At 41.3% G+C, this 20,000-nt stretch overlaps 1 protein-coding gene across 4 annotated transcripts in view; it reads left to right on the forward strand.

Annotated features, from left to right (window-relative positions):
* Positions 1 to 20,000, forward strand: part of tafa1b (TAFA chemokine like family member 1b) — a 136,744-nt gene that overhangs the window by 98,291 nt on the left and 18,453 nt on the right. For all 4 annotated transcript variants that reach the window (XM_028576465.1, XM_028576464.1, XM_028576467.1 and 1 more), the window contains exon 3: positions 14,212 to 14,352. In XM_028576465.1, the coding sequence (XP_028432266.1) occupies positions 14,212 to 14,352 (141 nt within the window). The remainder of the gene's footprint in view (positions 1 to 14,211; positions 14,353 to 20,000) is intronic.

The following is a 20,000-nucleotide window of genomic DNA, read 5'->3' on the forward strand; positions in this document are numbered from 1 at the left end:
CTAAGAATGCTGTCATTTGGTTGTTTGTAACCATAACTATTAGTATTTACATTATGAGGCAATAGAAAAAATGCATGGGAAACTATTTTTTAACATTGAATTAGTTCTAGGTTTTTTTGCATGTAAGTCGTCTCTAAGAGAGAATGACCTTGAGAATCAGCGTGGACACGAGTTCAAAGCAAAGCCATGATTCTAATCTTTATAATTAATGGGTACAAGAGCCTGTGTCATTCATTACGACGGATATTTAATCTCGTAGATGGGGGGATAGTTTCTGTGACTGAATCGTGGCATATTTCAATCCATGATTGATTCCTCTCTGCACAGGATTGCTATAGAAGATGAAGTAATCACTCTCAGTCAAAAAAGAAAAGAGTGAAAGTTAGGGTTTAGAGCTCCAGCATTCAGCAAGTCAATTCAGTTTGTTCCCAATGTTACGTTTGATAAGAAGCCACAGGACGCTTCAAAGCATTTCATTGCAATATTATCTCTGCTCACACTCTTAAAGCTCCATTGTGTAATGTTTTGAGTTGATTCTTAGCAAAACAAACCTTTGTTCTTTCACAAATATGTGCTCATTCATGTGTAATAACTTCCACCAACTAATCAAAGTATTATCGTAAGCATAAAATCTGCAATTCAGAATCATTCCGAATACATACGAGCGAGTCGCTCGAATGGCGGCAGACATGTTGTGCCTCCATCTTTAAAATACATTGGTCCGGTGAATGAATGAACAACTCACAGCACAGCAACACAATCCCTTTTTTTCCTTTTGAGTCTGACCTTCTCCCTCGCACCTCCGTCGCATCAACTGATCCCTGACTCTGCTCACAGAGAAAAATATGTAGCTTACGCTGTAAACATTGCCTTACACTATAAATCTTGTACAATATACAGAATAACGATAGCACTGATACTCGTACTGGAAGCCATGTTAATCTTGCCATACGGCCACCGTAGGAGTTACAACGCGCTCGGAATGGGAGGGGCTAGAAAGTAATATTCAGTTGGTTGTCAATACACAATTTCACCGCTAGATGGGAGAAATTCTTACACAATGTACTGTAGCTTTAATAAACACTTAGAGATTATACAAGTATTGATTCAAAGATATGTCAAAAGGTAAAGTTTGTTGTTGTCTTTATCTTTGCAGGGATGTGAGATAGAGGCTCGTTAATGATATATTCGTCAATCATTTTTGTAGTGAATCATCTCACTCATTGCTCTGGTACGTGGTTCATTTTTCTCTGTTGTGGCCTCAACAATAGAAACAGATGAGACTCTTCTCCCACTTGTGTTACCACATCAAGATGTTATCTCCAGCTTAAAAGCTTATCAAGCCGACAGTAATGATATTGAGTGACTGAATTGTGTGTTTTGATGGATATCACCGTGAGTAATCTGATGCCAAATTGTGTTCCAGTTCTCATATTGTTCCGAGTTTAGAATCCTCAAATAACTACGCTCCCTTCTCCTCTCATTCTTACCCCCACCGACCTGCCCCCCACCCATCTCTTGTCTCGCTTATAGTCATTTGTCATAGCTATGATTCTTTCCCACAGGTAGAGAAATAGGTTGAAAACCCATTTTAGTGCTCTGTGATACAAAAATAGATTATCATTGTCCGATGTCTTTTGGGCCCCTAGTTAATCTGTTGCACAGTGTGTACTGTGCTGGATTTTCAATAGTCTCCATTCTGCTCTCAATAGGATTGAGGACCCGTCTCTAAAGGTATCTGCAATGCTTTATGTGGAGGATAATTAGCTTCTACAGTAAAGAAACATCACTGAGGATGGTGAGAATTACCAGTGAAGACTCCTCTCGTCAAATCATTTTCGACACAATTGCTGGCATTAATTAGGTTTAATCATGTGTTGGGAATGTATGAAAAGGGTCCCCTCTTTGTGATGCTTCTTTTGGTGGAAACTTAAAGTGCTCATATTACGCTTTTTGGCTTTTTCCCTTTCCTTTATTGTGTCATATATCTTTTTTTGGTTTTTCAAAGTGAAAAAGCCCAAAGTCCACCCCGAAGGGACTTACCATCTCCAACGGAAAACACTGTTCACAAACCGCTCCAAACAGTAGTCCAGCCTTTACTTCCGTGAGAAACGTGCGTCACTTTGTAACACATTATAATGCTCGCCTAGCTGCTAGCGTGGCACGCCCTCATACTCTGCTTCTGACTGGCTTGTAGTGCTGACCTAGGTACTGCACATGTGCGACTCCCAACAAAGATTGAATAGAAGTGTGATGCCTCACTCTGTAGCTAAAACAAAGAGCTCAACACACCGGGTGAAAAGAGGATCTGCAGCAATGTGCAGTACAACAAAAATATGGTGATTTTTGAAAATTAAACCATGTAAACCTATTCTGATATAACCTCTAAATTCAATTATAAACCTGAAAAAGAGCATAATATGAGCACTTTAAGGCCGTGTAATGCTGGAAAATTAAATAATGACCACGTTGGAAGGCAAAAGTGTTCATACATTGTTTATATGTTCCAAGTTGCCCCACTTGAAGGTGAGAAGCCGGCTGTCATAGAGAGGGACAAGGCGTGATCATTTTAAATAGTTTAAATTTAGCGATGGCCCACATTTTCAGTGCAGTCTATGGGAGGGCATACATAGTGTTGCACTCATTTGCACATGCAATATGTGACAGAAAGAAGAGTTCAAACCCTTCTTTCTTACTTCAGCATGGCTGGCCAGTCGTTTCAAAAGTTACAAAAATTGTCAGACACAACCCTCTTAATTCCAACATCAAAAAGGTCTGAGGGGAGAGGGTTTCACTATAAGTGTGCAGAGCAGAAGTGTATTATATATCATGATAGTGATAATTTGGCATAGCAGATGTCTGTTTTTGGTTAATTCTGCAATTTAAATACCTGACAAGTCAAGATACTCATATGGATGCTACAGCCATATAAAAACCCAACATTGCCAACATTTTCCATAATTAACAAATACAACCAGATTTATCAAAGGGATGGCTACCTTGTTATAAACACTATGGCAAAATATCTGATGGTTGAACATTTTCAATAGTATCGCAGAATAAATAGTCATGTTGCGACCACTAGGTCAAAGTATATACTGTATATGAAATAACAAAAGTAGGAGCTACGTATTTCTATTCAGAAAATGTCTGACAAATGGTGGTTATCTTAGTGAAATATCCCTTGTGCCCTTTATTTGATCAATGGATTAAATGTATAATGGAAACATGTGTATGAACTATCAGATCCTAATAAACAGTATGAAAACATTATCAAATTGAATAAAATGTCTTCAGTCCTATTGAATTATAGCTCTTTATGACAGCTTCAGGCTCCCGTCCACAACACACTCTTGTCCTTCTTGCTACGAAGAGCAAGGTCAGCCGCCTAATGCCACGTGTGACATCGTTATTCTGCATTGTCAAACAGGAGCTAAGTATTTAGCACATTGATTTTCCTCTCTTTTGCTCTTGCTTAGATTGATCATCATGTGGGAGTCGGTTATAGGGAAAGTGATCAATGCTCTGCCATACAATTATCTTCTAACGAATGCGTCATTTAAAAGCCAATATCCGCTTAAATATGGTACTTAGTGGAAAACTCTTTGTCATGCATGTCAGGCACATGACTCTGGACCTCTAGAAAGAATACAGGCAGTGAATCGTAGAACATGTGCAAGAGCAGTAAGCTTTCATTAATAGATATGTGGAATATGTATTTAGCAAGACATGGCATACTGCTTTGGCTCAGATGGGTCTCAACCAGTTTCTTGCTCACCTTTCTAGCAACGTTTGTACAGCATGTGTGCTAGCACATTTTAGATGTTGTTTGCTCCTGCAAGTGTTTAACAATAAAATAAATTTTAAAAATTAATAAATAAGAGCCTTAATACTTAAAGGCAAAATTAAAACATGCAAACATGCCAGTGAGAAGGGTATGAGCTTATTAATATTTATTACATATGGGGCCCAATTATGCAAAATCCTGCAACTCCCTGATTTACAGAAAGTGGGCAGATTATTTGCACAGTAAAGTGCCCTTTCTCTACATACACTACTCTGGGTATTTTAGCATGCATCCATAATTTGATGTTAAGTGCCTGCTGATGCATTATGCATATTAGATAATGAATTGTGTGTAATCGAGGCAGACCAGGCCTAAAACCTTGAGCAACATACCGCTCCAGACCCCACACGCAAAAGCCCCGGTATGGCGTGATTACTTGTTGAGACAACCACCATGTTCTCTGCATCACGCCTCCACTTTGTCATCCTGTCACACGATATTTAAAATAGACCTTTCACCAGATAGAAGCTCTGATGCATCGTACTTAACAACCTTATATAGCATTTATAACTTTAGAATTAGCCATTTTCAGAACTTTTTCTTTTAATTTTTTGGGAAGAGGTGAACTGAAACTCATGGTCTGTATGCAAGCCATTTTCCAGGGCTCACAGCTTCCAATTGTTTCCTACCGAGGAATGTCACTTTCTGAAGGCTGCTCTATGGTGCCGTTCAAAAAGTCAGTTTTGTGATTCTGAATGGACAATTTAGTTTCTCATTTCATCCATCCGAGTCTCATTTAGAGCGAGCAGTGACCTGTGTCATTTGGACATTGGATAGAGGTCAGGAACAGCCAACTGTACTGCCGGGCGCAGTAAAACGAAGAGAGGTGCGGCTACACTTGCATGCCTGGATCTGATGGTTGTGTTCAGACACACACACCAGAAGAGAGGAATAAAGTAAGAAACAAGAAGTGATAAATAGAAGTTTGCTGACTTTATCTAATGTGTCTCTTTATGACTGCGACAGCACATAGAAAATTCGGTACAATAGTGTCACAGCACTACACTATTTCTGGCTTCACCCTCATGGCATTAAAATAAGATAAGCAGGATGTAAGTTAAGGGACACAAGCCATCTCTCGCCTTTACTGCAGGTTTTTATTTTGATACCACATTTAAAATGCAATGAAGCCCATCTCCATACAAAATCTGTCATGCTTATAAAAGAGTATACAACAAAGTTACACCTGAAAGACCACAGAAGTAGGTTACATCCTGCATATATTTACCATAATCAGCCCCTTTTCCCATTCATCTGTAAGGTAACTTCTGAGAACTTTTAATGCATTTTTACCAAAGCAGTGTTTAGTTTTTTTCCTGCCAACTATTACATTTCATTGCTTTTCTGAACAACCATGTGGGTAATAAAAGCGTGAATTGACATTTAAGCTATAATGGTTGTCAGAAGCCCCTGTAGTGCCCCTCCCTTCACTGGTCTTGAGCATGGCAGTGGGTCTTCTTGCAGCGGGCTGAGTCCATGACACGGTGAGTTATATATGCCAGGGCATAACAGAGCCCTTCTTAATCCGGTTTTCCACGCTGCTCCCTCTGGACTGGGGTAATTTCATGGTTCTGAACTGGTATTGATAGATCCTTGGTAAATGAGGCACGGAGTAATCATTAACTTTAATAACCATAAAGATGTGAGCATTGGAGTCATACAGGCCCACGAGAGGAAACCCATACAGGTGATTAAGAATCGACCAGGGCCGTGGCCAGTAGCACCTCGCATCTCTTATTCGTACTAATGGAATTACCTGTTAAAGATGTCAAGACTATTACCACCAATGGTGCAATTGCTGCACTACACTTTTCCTTTCAGTAAACTGGCGCATATTTTTCATTCCATGTCTCCATGCATGAAGAATACCTGTTAAAAGCAAGCTGAATACTAAGACTTTCCTTTTTTTTCTGGTTTTCTCCTCATTAATCAAACCCATTCATAAGAGGTTTCTGTAAGTTGGAGCCACTGTAGTAGAGCTGTATTTAGTATTCTGTAAGACTATAGCTAGATTCAGAGGTAAGCCATACCAGCAGAGGGGAAAAAACAACATTGATTGGTGTGACTCCAGTATAGCTGGGTCAGTGCTTCCTGTCAGTCAGCTTGAGCTCTGGAGTGTCTTTTCCCCCTCTCCCCCTACCTCCCTCCCTCAGGTTTGTGGAAGCTCCAGGTGCTACTGTAGCTGCTATGTCCACTTGTTTATCTGCTCCCATTACTGTGGGTGATGCTGCCTTAGGAGGAAAGTGAAACCCAGGCCACAGAAGGGTCAGTGAGGAACCAGCCTGAAGACTTCCCACTGGCTGCGGTCGGAAAGACCATACGGATCACTGCAACAGGGTGCTGATGGGCACTTGATAAATGGTGAATCTACTCCAGCTCCTGATGCATTAGTGACACGTGGGTCAAAAGGTTTTTAGATTGGATAAACAATGGTTAACCAGGCCTGAGATTAATTTGTTTGTTACTCTTGGAGACAGTCTGCACTGTAAAACCTCCCACTTCTTTAGATGTGTTTTTGTGTTGAGTTGTGTAAGCTCCTCTGGTAGCCTTCCTCCCCTGAGGCTACCTTTTCTTATTCATTGGTGGAAGTCAGCCCTCTGGGAGAGGGCTTCAGAGTGAGAACAAGTGGCTGGGGCTCAAGACTTAGTGGACGTTTTACTCTCAAAGGCCAGGAGAACTTCAGTGCAGCAAAAAAGTACTTAATGTCCAAACTATAAGAGGAATGTTGTTTTTCATGTTTTTACCAATAAAGGACTGTCATATGTGGAATATACAAAGTCGGTGTCCATGTTAACACCTCCAGTCAGTGACATGCATAACAGCATAGCGCTAATGTGGCACATACACAGTTATATGCACTATGCATGCAGTCTCTCCCTCTGCTTTTCTCTTATTCTTGCTACTTCACACATCTCCTTCATATTCTATGAGGTGTGATTCAAAGAGCATTAGCTCCACGGATGTGATATACAGTACTTGTAAAAATATAGCAGTGATGTCTAATTCTGCTCCCCCATAGATTCTCTTCGCACTGTTCATTTTAACTGGTCCTGTTACAAAAGTAGAGGAATTTGAGCAGTAAATAAGGGTTGTATAATTTCTAATAAAATATATAAACTGTATCAGTTGCCAAGAGGAAGGACATGAAAAGTTGTTCCCTGGCACTGCCTCTAAGGCCTCCATTTGGAATCCACTCAACGGCGCTTTGTAGCGTGTTTAAACATTATTCTAAGTAATCAGGGGGAGTGTTCATTAACTTCTAACTTGATGTTTAAGTAATGAAAAGCTAAATTCTGAGGAGCATCATTAAACATATATGCAGTGGGACAGCTGCCCCACAGCCACTTTGATGCCTTTGCTTCTTGAAACAGATCATTAATATTCTTTTTTCTTCTTCTTCTTCTCTCAAATCTGAAACACTAATCGGGACAAACAGAATAGAGCTTTTTTCATTTTGGACATATCTGACTACTGTTCAATCAGATGCATTTTATTATGTTTAAAACTCTTTAAAAAGTCATAAAAATGTTCCATTATACATGATTTCACAGAGGTAAAAGTTGACAGGACATAAACCAACTCACTAAACAATCTTCTGCTTGATAAAACTTTACAGGGGTTTGAATTGACTTTTCTGGCACAGAGTACTAAGTAACTTGTTCACTTTTAAAAAGACATTTGGCGACAGCAGGACTCTCCATTTGTCAGCAATGATTTCAAATGCAGCTCTCACTCTGCTTCTCAAACTGTGTTGAATTTACAATTCTTTGCTCTAAATATGTCTAGAATTATTTAAAACCATAATAGCCGGTGCCACCTGTGCTGTAAATTGACAATTAAAAGTGCTAAGACAGTATAAAACAGAAACACTGGGAAACAACAAGCTCACAGAAAAGGAGGAATTGTGAAGAAAGAGGGACTGTGGTTGATACAGCAGCTGCCTGTCTGGCAAAACAAAACAGGCACTCTAGCATGCAGGCGGAAACGGCTCATTTTCACCTGAGAGTGCACTGATTAAGTTGTTATGACGAGTCCTTGAGAGGCTTAAGTTTTCCCGGCTGCTGTGTTCCTTCCCTTGGCCATATGTCATTACTTAATAACTGTGGCAGTGAGAAAAGCAGTGCGAGCAAGAGAGCTAAAGAAAGTTGGAGAGAGGGGAGGTGACAGAAATGCTTGCTGATGGTGTGATTACTGCTCTTGGCCACTTTGCATAGATTATAGTTGTTGACGCTGAAGCTGAGCCAAGATGTAGTGGGAAAATGTTGTTTGTTCAGGGAGTTTATTTTCACGAGCACCTGCATTTATATCCGTTTTGGAAAATTGCCAGATGCAGTGAGATCAGAAGGCAGTAGAGTACGTTCTTTGTCACTCAGAGGATAAAAAGAAACTGTCACTTTAATTTTTGAGAGCTTGGAGATTTTGGGTGAATAAACGCTCATGCGTTTGTTATTGTGACCTTGAGTTTATGCGCCGAAATAATGCAGCCCATTATGTGTTGTTGATGGTGATCTGCATGGGTGTTAAGCATCCAAGGATTATTATATTGGCCTGAATATAAGACAACCCTGATTAAAGGACTCTTGTTTTGTTTTTTTCAAACACCTGTTTTTGGAAAAAACACTTTTTATGATACAAGGCATGCTATTTATCCAAGGAGAAGAGAGGCGTTATTATGAATCCCACTGCTTTCCTTGGTAAGACACGCCCTGCGTAGCATTCAAGCACTAGGATGGGCTAGGCGTCCATATTTATGTCCTATCCCCTGAGTATTGGGATTCATAATAATGCAGAACTGAGTCCTCATCTTTGAAGCCTTTTCTCTCGTAAAAATGAAACATGAATTCATACCATTAAATATTGACGCAACGATTGACCGCCGGTGACCAGAATTGGCAGATTTTCACGTGATCGGCCATGACCGGCGACTGGCAGGTCAGTCTGGCATATGCAGATTTAATGCCGGTCAAATGCACTCGGGCGCCGCATGATTAACATTGCGAAACATCAGCGCACCGCCGCTCAATCAGCTGTTTATGAAATGTTATAAAGACGTAATTGTACACGGCTCTTCAGCCGCTCTCTCCCCTCTGAGGCTGAATAACTGGAACATGAAAACCGCGGGTCCGTGAAATATGACAGTTACAGTTTATCGGAAAATAGCTTTTGGCACACTGACTTTGATGGATTTACTGTTTATCAGACCCCAAATGAGACAAGAAGCTAACGTTAGCGAACGCTGTGGTGACAGTCCCTCTGCCTCTGACGCCCGGCTGCAGGAGACGCTGTATTAAAAAAAAATACGCTGTATTAACGTTACTGTTTAAAATGCTTTCCAGGTTAAAAACCAACCACTCAAAACCAACATTAAAAACTTAATAGTCTTCCCCCAGCGTTTAGTTTGTTGCTAAACTGTGTATAAAATGAGCGGTGACGTTTATGTTTTCAGTTGGATATTGGATGTTATGGGTTCTTCCATCGATTATCTATTCAAAAAATGTTCTGTGGTCTATGCAAAATGTTCTATTAAAGAAAAGATAGAAAATAAATATTTGTGTGCTGTAAAGTGGTTAGAAAATATGAAATCGGAATCGGCGAAAATCGGTATCAGCAGTTCAAACTCAATGAAAAATCGGAAATCGGAATCGGCCTAGAAAGTTGTAATCGGTGCACCTGTACCATTAAAGCATAATATAAACCCCTCATTTGTGTAGCTTGGCTATCAGTCTACATACTCATACACTCTCCTGTCAGGCTTTTTGAAGCGTTCAAAATTATTTTCTCCAGCACTCTTTTTGAGCTACTCATCAACTGTCAACTGACAGCTGTAATTCTCGGCTGCCTGACAGATGATTCGGCCCATTGTCCATTTCTGCAATCAAGACGTCTGGAGTCGCTTTGGACTCACTTTCACTCATGACTTTATTTCATACATGGCAACAAAACACAAGCCTCCAGAAATTTGTGTAGGTTAAACTGGGCTAACAAAACACTTTTAGGGCTCTCAAAGTCACCATATTAACTGACTTAAAGATGCTAAGCTTGCAACAATAAGGCTATACAAACAACTCATAATGCCACACTCTTTAGGAGTCGGTGTTACGGTACTATCTCCATTCAAAAAGACTATCTGGTGATAAGAACACGTTATTGTCTTGTCCTTAAAGACAACTCCCACATTTTCTAAATATATACTTTTATATGCGGGCCAATACAGAACATTTGTGTAAGTGTAAAAAGTTATTTATATGTGCAACTTTGCATTTTTGCTGTCTGTAAATTAAATCTCAATCTCTCAGTGCTCTGCAGAAAATACACTAATTATACATAGAGTACATTATACACTAAGTATGGCTTTTTATCCTGAGCTCCCATTCCTTCTCCCCCATCTATCTCCACATTTTACAACCTTACCTCATTAACAGCTTCTAATTGGCCGTTGGCCTAAGCTGAAAACAATGAAGCATTGATTTCCTTAAACATAATCACCTCATCCAGTCATTTAATGGCTGCTGTCACTCTGGGCCGCCGAGAGAAAAATTACCAGTCAGTGGTCCCATCGATGCCCTTCACCTCCCCTCACCAAAGGCTAAGTGCACAGCCACCCACTCCATCTTAGCAGGTTGGTTTAACCCCTTTAGCTGCCTGACAGGCTCCAAGCACTACATCCATCACAACATGCAGTCACGTCTGAAGTTGTTGTGATCCCGTAATGTACCATAATGCACACACAGTTACTGTTGTGCACTTGAGCGTTTCAGCAGAACATATACATTTGATATGCCACAAAATATCAAATTTGCAAATACAGGCACAGACACACACACATACTCAAACGCAGATAATGGATGGTCATATACCCAACCCCGAGCTCCCAGCTACCTGAATGAAATTACATCTCGTCCAAGTGGCCATTTGTCGTCTAAGTGGCTTTCGTGACTGGCCCAGTGGAGTCACTGTGGAGCCATTTACACTGCTCTCTCCTCCACATACCAGATGGTTCATAGTGATCATGCCTAATGTCCACCTGGCTGATGGCTGGACCTCACCCCTGGATGATATACATAAGCGTGTGCTTGGGCGTGTGCGTGTGTGAATCCAGAATTCTGATGGCAATAATTATAATAATCATCATAACGATCATAATAATCAAAATATTGTGTTCTGTCCAAATTACTTCTATTCAGTCAATGTCCAAAAGTAAAACATACACAACAAGCACAGACAATGTATTCTGTACATTACTAATGATTTTGCAAATTGGATTATATTTGTGTACAGTAGTTTGTTGAATGTGCCTTAAGGCCAACCATATGTTTTGATTTCTTTCAGTATATGTTGGAAATCAGCTAGCTGTGACTTCTTAAGCCCGAGACACACCAAGCCGATAATCGGCCGTTGGACAGTCTGGTGAGGTCAGTGACTCTAGTCTGTTCGGTGTGTTCCATGCCATTGTTCGTCCGAGGGGCCGTCGGCCTTCATTTTGGCCGATTTGACATGTATAATCGGCGGGGCGGGCGCTGCCGGCAGTCGGAGTCAAATGACCCATCTGATTGGTGTGCACCCTAGTGCTAACCCTAGGGTGACCAAACGTCCTCTTTTGCCCGGATATGTCCACTTTTTACCTACTGTCTGGGGCGTCATGAAAAAGTCCGGTTTTCACTATTTTTCATGGGACCATTAAGTGTGTACTTAAATTGACTGGCGCTTTGCACACAATACGCGCAGATACACAGGGACCAGAGCAGACAGCGGAGCAGCATTGCACACAAAATGCCGAAGCGTTTCCTGCTAAAGATTTCCCACCGTGGTCAGAAAACACAGGGGAGACACTTTGTTTCTTTCTCACTATGACTCTAGAGTCGGTACTCGCTCGCCGTCACTACTCACTCTGAAGATAATCACCGTCACTCTCTCACTTCTCCCTCGCTCTATTATATCACCCACTCCCCACACACACACACACACACACACGGCGGCTCAACACATACACCAGCGCACAAGTATAAACATCATGCCACTAAGTAGGCTACGGCGAAAGCTCTGCGTGGAGCCTCCGCAGGACCATAAAACAAGACTTAGAGCAGCTTCACAGTTGAACTGCAAAAAAAAAAATGTCCCCCATACCGTCCCGGTCGGGACCGGACATGTGGGAGGCGGAGTGCACCTTGTGCAAAGCTGGCACATATGTTTCAGTGTCTTTATTATTTATCTTATTACATTGAAAAGGTAAGAGATATTTTGAGATACATTAAGAGATGTTTTTGTTGTTTATTTATTTATTTTAAAAGAGAGCTATTATTTTGTTACAGGTTGTTACAGATTATATTTTATTTTATTACAGAAGTTATTTTTGCACAATTGAGGCATAATAAAGCATGTTCATTAACCTCTGAGAAGCCTGTCTGAATTTGTGTCTCGAGGCCGGGCTGAACGTCCTCTTTTTTGGAAATCTAAATATGGTCACCCTAGCTAACCCGGAAACGAGGAGAGGGATGAGCGTGACTAGAGTCTCTCAAAATTGGACGAAAATCTTTTAAACAGCACATTGATATTGCTGTAATATGACAGGGGTTTCCTATGTTGTCTTTTGTCAGATGTTAGCTGGTTACACCTCTGTTGTGCTGACCTGCATTTCAGGCTTTGAAGCTAGCTGAAGGGATTCAACCCAATTCAGTATTCTGTGATGCAATGTAAAGTCCTCACTTATTCAGAGATCTGCTTTGACTTGAAAGCAAGTCTGCAGGTCAGGAAGCTGTTGGTAAAATATTCAACAAGCCAACACATTGTTGGGTTTGGGGTTTTAGCACACTCAGGGGATGTTTCTCATCACTTTTATAGTCTGTGTCCTGCCCCCTCCTGCCCAGAAATATCTAACAAGCGCTAAGAGAGTGACATTAATACTGCACGACAGCACGGTCCAGCAGGACTGCAAATGTTTGCCTTTTAATCCAAGACTCGCCGGCCTTTGGTCTGGCCACAGCAGACATTGATGGGAATGGGAGAAGAAAACTGTTGGCAAACTTGAACAGGCTGCCGGGAGCTCAGCTCCGTAATTCATGACCCGAGCCATTTCAAACATTTGCACAACCAGCCCAGCTAGAAAAACACACACCGGTTGTTGTCATGCCACTGGAAGCAAATGCATCGTCTCACCGCAAAAGGATGTCCTCTTTAAAGCTTGGTACGGCCAAGCGAAATAAGGCTCAAACAAGATGAAATGTGGCATTTGGTTGTCTCCCCATCTTTTTGCACTCTATCCTCTATCCATTCTGTGGATTGGAGAGGATAAGTTCAACACTCCTTTCCTTTCCTCTCCTCTGTCCAGGGATGAGCTCCAGTTTAATTGTTGGACGCTGGTGTCCATTGCGGTGGCTGTCAAGGGAAGATAAAGAGTTTTTCCTGGGGCGTAAGAAAAGGGGAGAGCGGTGATGGAGGGCCTCTCTCCTGCAGCTCCGCTGGCTGCATTAGCCCCACGCTTTATAATTGTGTGAAAGGGGCACTTCCAGTGGCACCCTCATTACTCACTGGCATGGCCAGTCCCTGGCAGCCAGACACACCTTGTCCTCTAGCTCTCTCTGCCTGTCTCACTCATTTCAGGATGTCCCTCCACTCCATCACCCCCTCTCCCTCCCCTAGGCAATCCTCCCTATTGTTATTTTGACCCAGTACCGCCATCGGCGCATATCGCCTTCTCTTTTCACAGAATTTTTGTGACATCCTCCTTTGTCAGACTGGGACCTATTGTACAGCATTTGCTCTGACTGATGTCGCCTGTGCTCTGGAGTTAATGCTTTAGTGTAGTATAGCCTAAGACTGTATTGGCTCAGTCATGGGACTCAAAGGTGTCAGCCATCTAAGTCTATGACTGAAGCCTATGACTGCCAGGTCTTCCCTGGAGAAGCAGAGACAAAAGATTCATCCCTTTTTAATCATATTGACAACATATGGAAGATATCAAGAGTGCAAAGGCAGGCACATTAATTAATACATTGCAAGTGCATGATGTGATCTTCATAGGCTGATTGGTATAGAGTGGGGACAGCCAACACTGAGTGAGAGGCAATTAGATGACATAATTGAGATGCCTTGAGGGCCAATTTGTTACACATACTTCCAGTGGTAAGTGCCCAATGATTGTACTGCAGCGTGCCTCTCATAATATGATGAGGGGAGCTTGTCCAGTTTCCCTAATGCCATCTTTCATTCAAATTATTGTTGCTTATTTGGATTTTTGATGTTGATAAAAACACATGTATAAAATGTTTCCACTTCCATTGCTTCCGTTCATTTTCAGCGACATAGTTTCTCTCACATTAATCTGTCACATTTACTGACTGTGTACTGCTGTGTCTGTCTGTCTGCAGAGGGAGGTACGTGTGAGGTGATTGCCGCCCACCGATGCTGTAACAAGAATCGTATTGAGGAGCGTTCTCAGACAGTCAAGTGCTCCTGTTTACCGGGGAAAGTGGCCGGGACAACACGCAACAAACCCTCCTGTGTGGATGGTGAGGAAGTCTCATGTGTTTTAACATTGAGCTGCTGACTATTTATCACTGAAGGCTCTTGTGAGGGAAAAAGTAATTTTTCTATTTGATACCTGTTGCATCCAGCCCATTATCCCTAGTAACAATGTGTGATAAACAGCCAACATGCCAACATTCAGTGCCAACGCAGCAAGTAGTGTGCCCTATGTAGCGGCAGAAAGTATCGTTATTGAGGGGGTTTATGGGTGTGTAGCCCGTTTGACTTTAATGCAGGAGCCTGGAGTTTGTCATCAGCAATCAGCAGTGGAATTCTTACTAGCTGTAACCATGATCTTTTCCTAACCTGAGTATTATTGTTGCACAATTTCAAACATCTTGTAGGACTATTTCCCATAACTACAGTCTTTCCCTAACCCTAGGCATGATGCAGTTGTCATGCACAAATGTTGTTGAAAGCAAAAATTTTAAGAAAATTAAGTATTGTAGAATGACAACTCTATCAACAGAAAAGAATGTCAGTACTGGATGATTCTGCAAAACCCTAAATTAAGTTAAACTACAATTTTTTTTAACAGCCATTGCTATCTTTAATAAGAACACTTTGCATATTCCTGGTATAAAAAAAATAGTATTCATGTCAAATCAAAGAAAAACGATAAATAGGACACTGTCATGAAACTAAATATGGATATTACTTACATTTTTTTTTATTGCAATATAAGACCATCTAAATGATTGTTATGTAATTTGTAATTAAATTACAATAAATTAAGGATACAGTTCTTATAATGTTGAAAGAAGGATTTAGTTAATTATGGTTTTATTTTGACTATACATGCATTATTGAATTATTACATGAGCTATTTTTCATGGACTCGTTCTACAAAACTGCAGCAGTCTACATGACGTGTGGTATAAACATGACATTTCAGAAACAAAAGATGGTTCCAAGTTACGATTATCATCAGGTTTGAATAAATTATTTCAAAAATACTTATTCTTCACATGCTTTAATTAACACCTCACACAAAAAACTACAGCATAATCCAAAATAACCTTCTCTGCTGTCTCGCAGTGATTTTTCAAATAATAAAAATACATTCAATCATTAAGAACCCAGTGGTGCTGTGCTGCTTGGCATCATGGGAGATAAAGGACGATCCACTTGGGCTGTTGAACACCTGAGCAGGGAGCACGTTGCAGATCACATTGCCTAAGGCAGTTCAGGCTGATGGAAATGAATAACTAATAAACACAAGTCAGGGAAGCTCCAGGCTAGTGCACCTGAATTACTTCAGCTGAGAAAAACAATCAGGCAGAGGCAGCTCCATGGGAGAAAAAAGAAAGCTGACAGGAAGTCACAAGTCTACTGAGACAGAACTGTGATGCCCCCTTCACTCCATGGAGCTCATTTATTGCTCCTCAGTCTCGATCTTTACGCCCCCACCTTTAGCAGAGATCAAAGTCATCACTCTGACTGCCCTCTTGCCAAGAAATGACACCAAAATATCTTCATTATGAGGGATGTTACAGTCAGACAGGCCTACTCGGTGGGTTTCACAGGGTTGGTTAGCCACAGCTGACACTCAAGAAAATCCAAAAATATAAATTAGATATGAGCTAAGGATGTCACAAAAAACTTTTTCTCTGTTTGATAAAAAATTACCTAAAACCCTATAAAACTTTTTAGGACAGCTAGAGCTACATTTGAAGTCCTTGAGACATTAAGTTCAAGAAGGAATTTTGTGTTTGCCCTGTGGTTGGACATATCTCCTGAATGAAACATTTACAGAGTTCTGACCTTAAGATACAGACTGTGTTGTCCTTGTACAGAGAGACAGACAACCAGACACAGTCTCTTCCACAGCACCTAACAGACAAGGGACTTTGGACTCATTTTTAATTCACTCAGATTTTTTTCTTTTTACCAACCATGGCCTTGGGACAAACTTAATTAAATGACTTAACTTAAAACCAGACGGAGACAAGAGTTCTTCATTTGGTTATGAAAACCATGTAATAATTGTAAGAGTTGCCAGTAAAAGTTAGATGATATACAAATCAAAAACTAAATCACACGGACAGAAGATTGGAGGTGGAGAAGTAGGAGATGTTGTTAACACTTCATGCCTCTATGCTTCAGGCCCCCGCAGCGAGCGAGTCCTTGCTTTATTGATTAACAAGCACTTACAGAGGGAGTGGTGATAAAAATGGAAATGACAAGTCATTGAGCAGCAACCTACGGTATTGAGCACCACACTGAAAAAGTTAAGAGGACCTGACCTCTTCAATTATTTTATTTCCTTTAGTTGGTGCCTTCGCCTCCTCTCTCGGATATTTTTCACCTGCTTGGAAGTGAATCAGGTTGTTATTTATTTAACACTGAAACCACCATGGGATAAGGGCTGAAGAGCAGACAAATACCAATGTGATTACTCATTAGGAGCTCATCTGTAGTCAGAAGAGCCACGCTTTGCAAACACGCCATTTAATTAAAGGATCTTTTTTTTGTAAGTGTGAAAATAAATGGACACAGGTTGGGGGGGCACTTTTATTATCTAGGAAAGGTATACCTGAGAGTTGCATGTGTTTGTCACCTGGGCCCTGCAGGCTGCCGTTGCACTATGTGAGGGGTTATAGACTTGTGGAGTCAGTGGTCTGTTCCTTCAGCAGCACATCGGCCTGGCCCAGATGGAGCTTTCTCCCCAGGTCCCGGCGTTATTAATGTTCCGTCCAGATGAGGAACGATGCCGCAGCCCAGCTCATCTCGCCACCCCCCTGGGGGACACCTGCCGCCCCTGTTCCATACACAGGTTATGTTTCCACAAAAAAAAAAAAAAAAAAAAAAAGAATATAAAGAATTGCTAGTGCTCTGATAGAACAAATCAAAAGTATGTCTTCAGAGGTCATTTGGTTTGGGCACACATACAGAGCCTGGAGGAATGAACACTCCTTTATCTTTGGCAGATACATGTACAGAAACAGGTAGTCTTCCTGATGTGCTGTATTATCGGTCATTAGCATCAAACTCCAACATCAAAGCCCACAGCGAGAATCAGTCCCATTATCGAGTGTTTATTACCTCATGAATACGGGCCTCATGAGGTTGTTGCAGTTGCTATTGGTAACTGTTTGGGTTGTTATTAATATATGGGGATGTGACGCCAACTTGCTTTGGGAAGTGTCGTGCTCAGTGGGGGTCTGCTGTCAGATTATCCCTGTAGTGGGAATTGATTATTATCTTTGACAAGGAGAACTATGTCCCAGTTATGTCAGGGCCAACGAGGCTCTTACTGAAGAACATCCCTTTTAACAAGTCAAACGCTCATATCTCTCCAGCCTCGCCGGGCGGATCACATGCACTCAGATTAGGCGCTCATCACTGCCTTTATCCCAGTATATGAGACATGTAAGCCCTCAGCCACAGTATGGACAAACACACACACACAAAACACGAAGATACACAAACACGCACATATGCATTCATTTACACTCCACATGCATGCTGATGCCCTAATATGCACACGTGCTACTGCTTTGTGTTGTCATTTAGCTGCTGTAGCAGTAAACTCTTTCAACAAGAGATGCACGCAGATGCCCGCTCGCTGCTGATCACTGATGGGGAATGAACCCTTCTGTTTGGCTGCGGGCACGTATACCCAAGCATGACAGGTTGTCATGGTACATTTGAGATACATCCTGGGGGGGTGACACACATTGACGCTACTTGAGGGGAGGGACAAGAAGGGCTGCAGTTATTCTACGTACATTACTGGTCAAGCAGATGCAACCAGAATATCATAAACTGCAGATGTAAGATGCACAGTTTGACACGGTCTTTAAAACTAAATTGTTTCATTATGAGGAAGGCCACCAGCGGGAATGTAGTCTACCAAACAAAGTGGTCCATTCTGGCAAACGTGTGTTTTGTGCATAAATATATATCTGATCTGCATGAAACCCAAGAACAGCCAAGCAAACATCTCATCCTCCTATTATAAAATCCCACAGTTCGCCTCTCATATTGTTCCACAGCCCCCCTGCTAATGTATGTGGTTGGCAAGATGCAAACCTGCTGCACACACTGCCTGAGGGGATGGACAGAAGGAGTGCATTATACTGTACAATGGAAAACAATAACTCCTTTCTCTTACTGACAAACACACACACAGGCAGACATAAGGAGAGATTAACAAACAGTGAAATTCTCCTGGGTCAAAAAAGATGTTAGTGTCTTTGGAGAAGTTGAAGATAATGATTGTGAAGCAGTGTTTCTCCTCCATTTTGTCACATCCCACTGATCTCTCACAGCATTGACAATGTGATTCGACTATTACGGTAACCTTTAACCTGCCAGGAGAGGCTTTGACCCTCAGCTGCATGGTCTCCTTAGTTTAGTTTTCCCTTTCCCCTCTCTCGGTCTCTATTGTTTTAAGCGACATCATATTTCCTTTCTGCTCTCACTACTGAAGTAACAAGTCTACGGTTGTGCTGAGAGGGAAGTAAAGAAACAAAAAGCATATCTATGTCAGCTGTGTGGGAGATCCATTTATGTAAATTGCTTTTGTATCCACATAAAGGAAAGGAAACCACACAACAAAAGTAGTCATTGTTCAACCACTAAAAGGCATGCTTGTACATATACACACACACACACACACACACACACACACACACACACACACACACACACACACACACAGGCTCAACATGCACACAGACATTCAAAAAGGAATCATAACATAGAATAAGTGTTATACTGTAGAGTGTAATAATATTATTAGCAAATACAACTTTACCACATATATTTTAGCAGTAGCAATTTTTACGCAGAATTAATCCACAGGCTGTGTTTGCCCAATGACTGCCAGTATGTTGCATTCATCTGTTTGTATGTGTAACTGCACATTCCATTTTTTGGTGAATGAATCTGAGGTCATGCAAAAAGTAGAAAACTTTCTGTGGCAAAATTCAATTAAATAAATAAATAACATGCTGAAAATATGAAAACAGGAATTATTTTCTTTAAGTCTTTGGGGTGCTTGGGTGTCCATTACAAATTCACAAAAGTCATGTGATTAGAAAGCCAAATGATATTTTCTGAATAGCTAATTAAACCTCCGCTCTCTCTTCTCTGAGAGGGGCAAAGATTAATGCAGAATAATGACTCTCTGAAGCTGACCTTAGGTTCGGGGGTCCAAGTCTCAGTCTCGCTGTAATTACACACTTGCTTCATTTGCTTCATGCTCCCGTGACCCTTTCAATACATTAGCGCGTTGCACAGTGCTTACACTCATACCTCTGTCTCATTAAGATGGAACTTTTTTTTATTTTATCAAGCAGGTCGCTGTAATTCTTTTTGCTTAATTGCCTGATTATGGAAATGAATGATTGATTGCCCTGTGTTGGGTTAATAACTGGGTAATCGGGGCACTTGCAGAGCACTGATGTAAGGGAGAGACAAAGGTCCTTGCACCTCCGATAGTAGAGATAGATGACCAATGACCAATGAGTCAATGAATAAAAAGACGTGAAGCTGGTTGTATACCGTGATCTTGTGGGAAGCATCGATCCTGCACCCCAAACTGTAAATTTAACCAAACAAAATAGCATGAGAATTTAAGGCCTCATTGCTTTCTGCTCCAGATCATGGCTGAAGGCGACTGATT

This window comes from Perca flavescens, chromosome 4 (genome assembly GCF_004354835.1).
Source record: "Perca flavescens isolate YP-PL-M2 chromosome 4, PFLA_1.0, whole genome shotgun sequence".
In the NCBI taxonomy this organism is placed as follows: domain Eukaryota; kingdom Metazoa; phylum Chordata; class Actinopteri; order Perciformes; family Percidae; genus Perca; species Perca flavescens.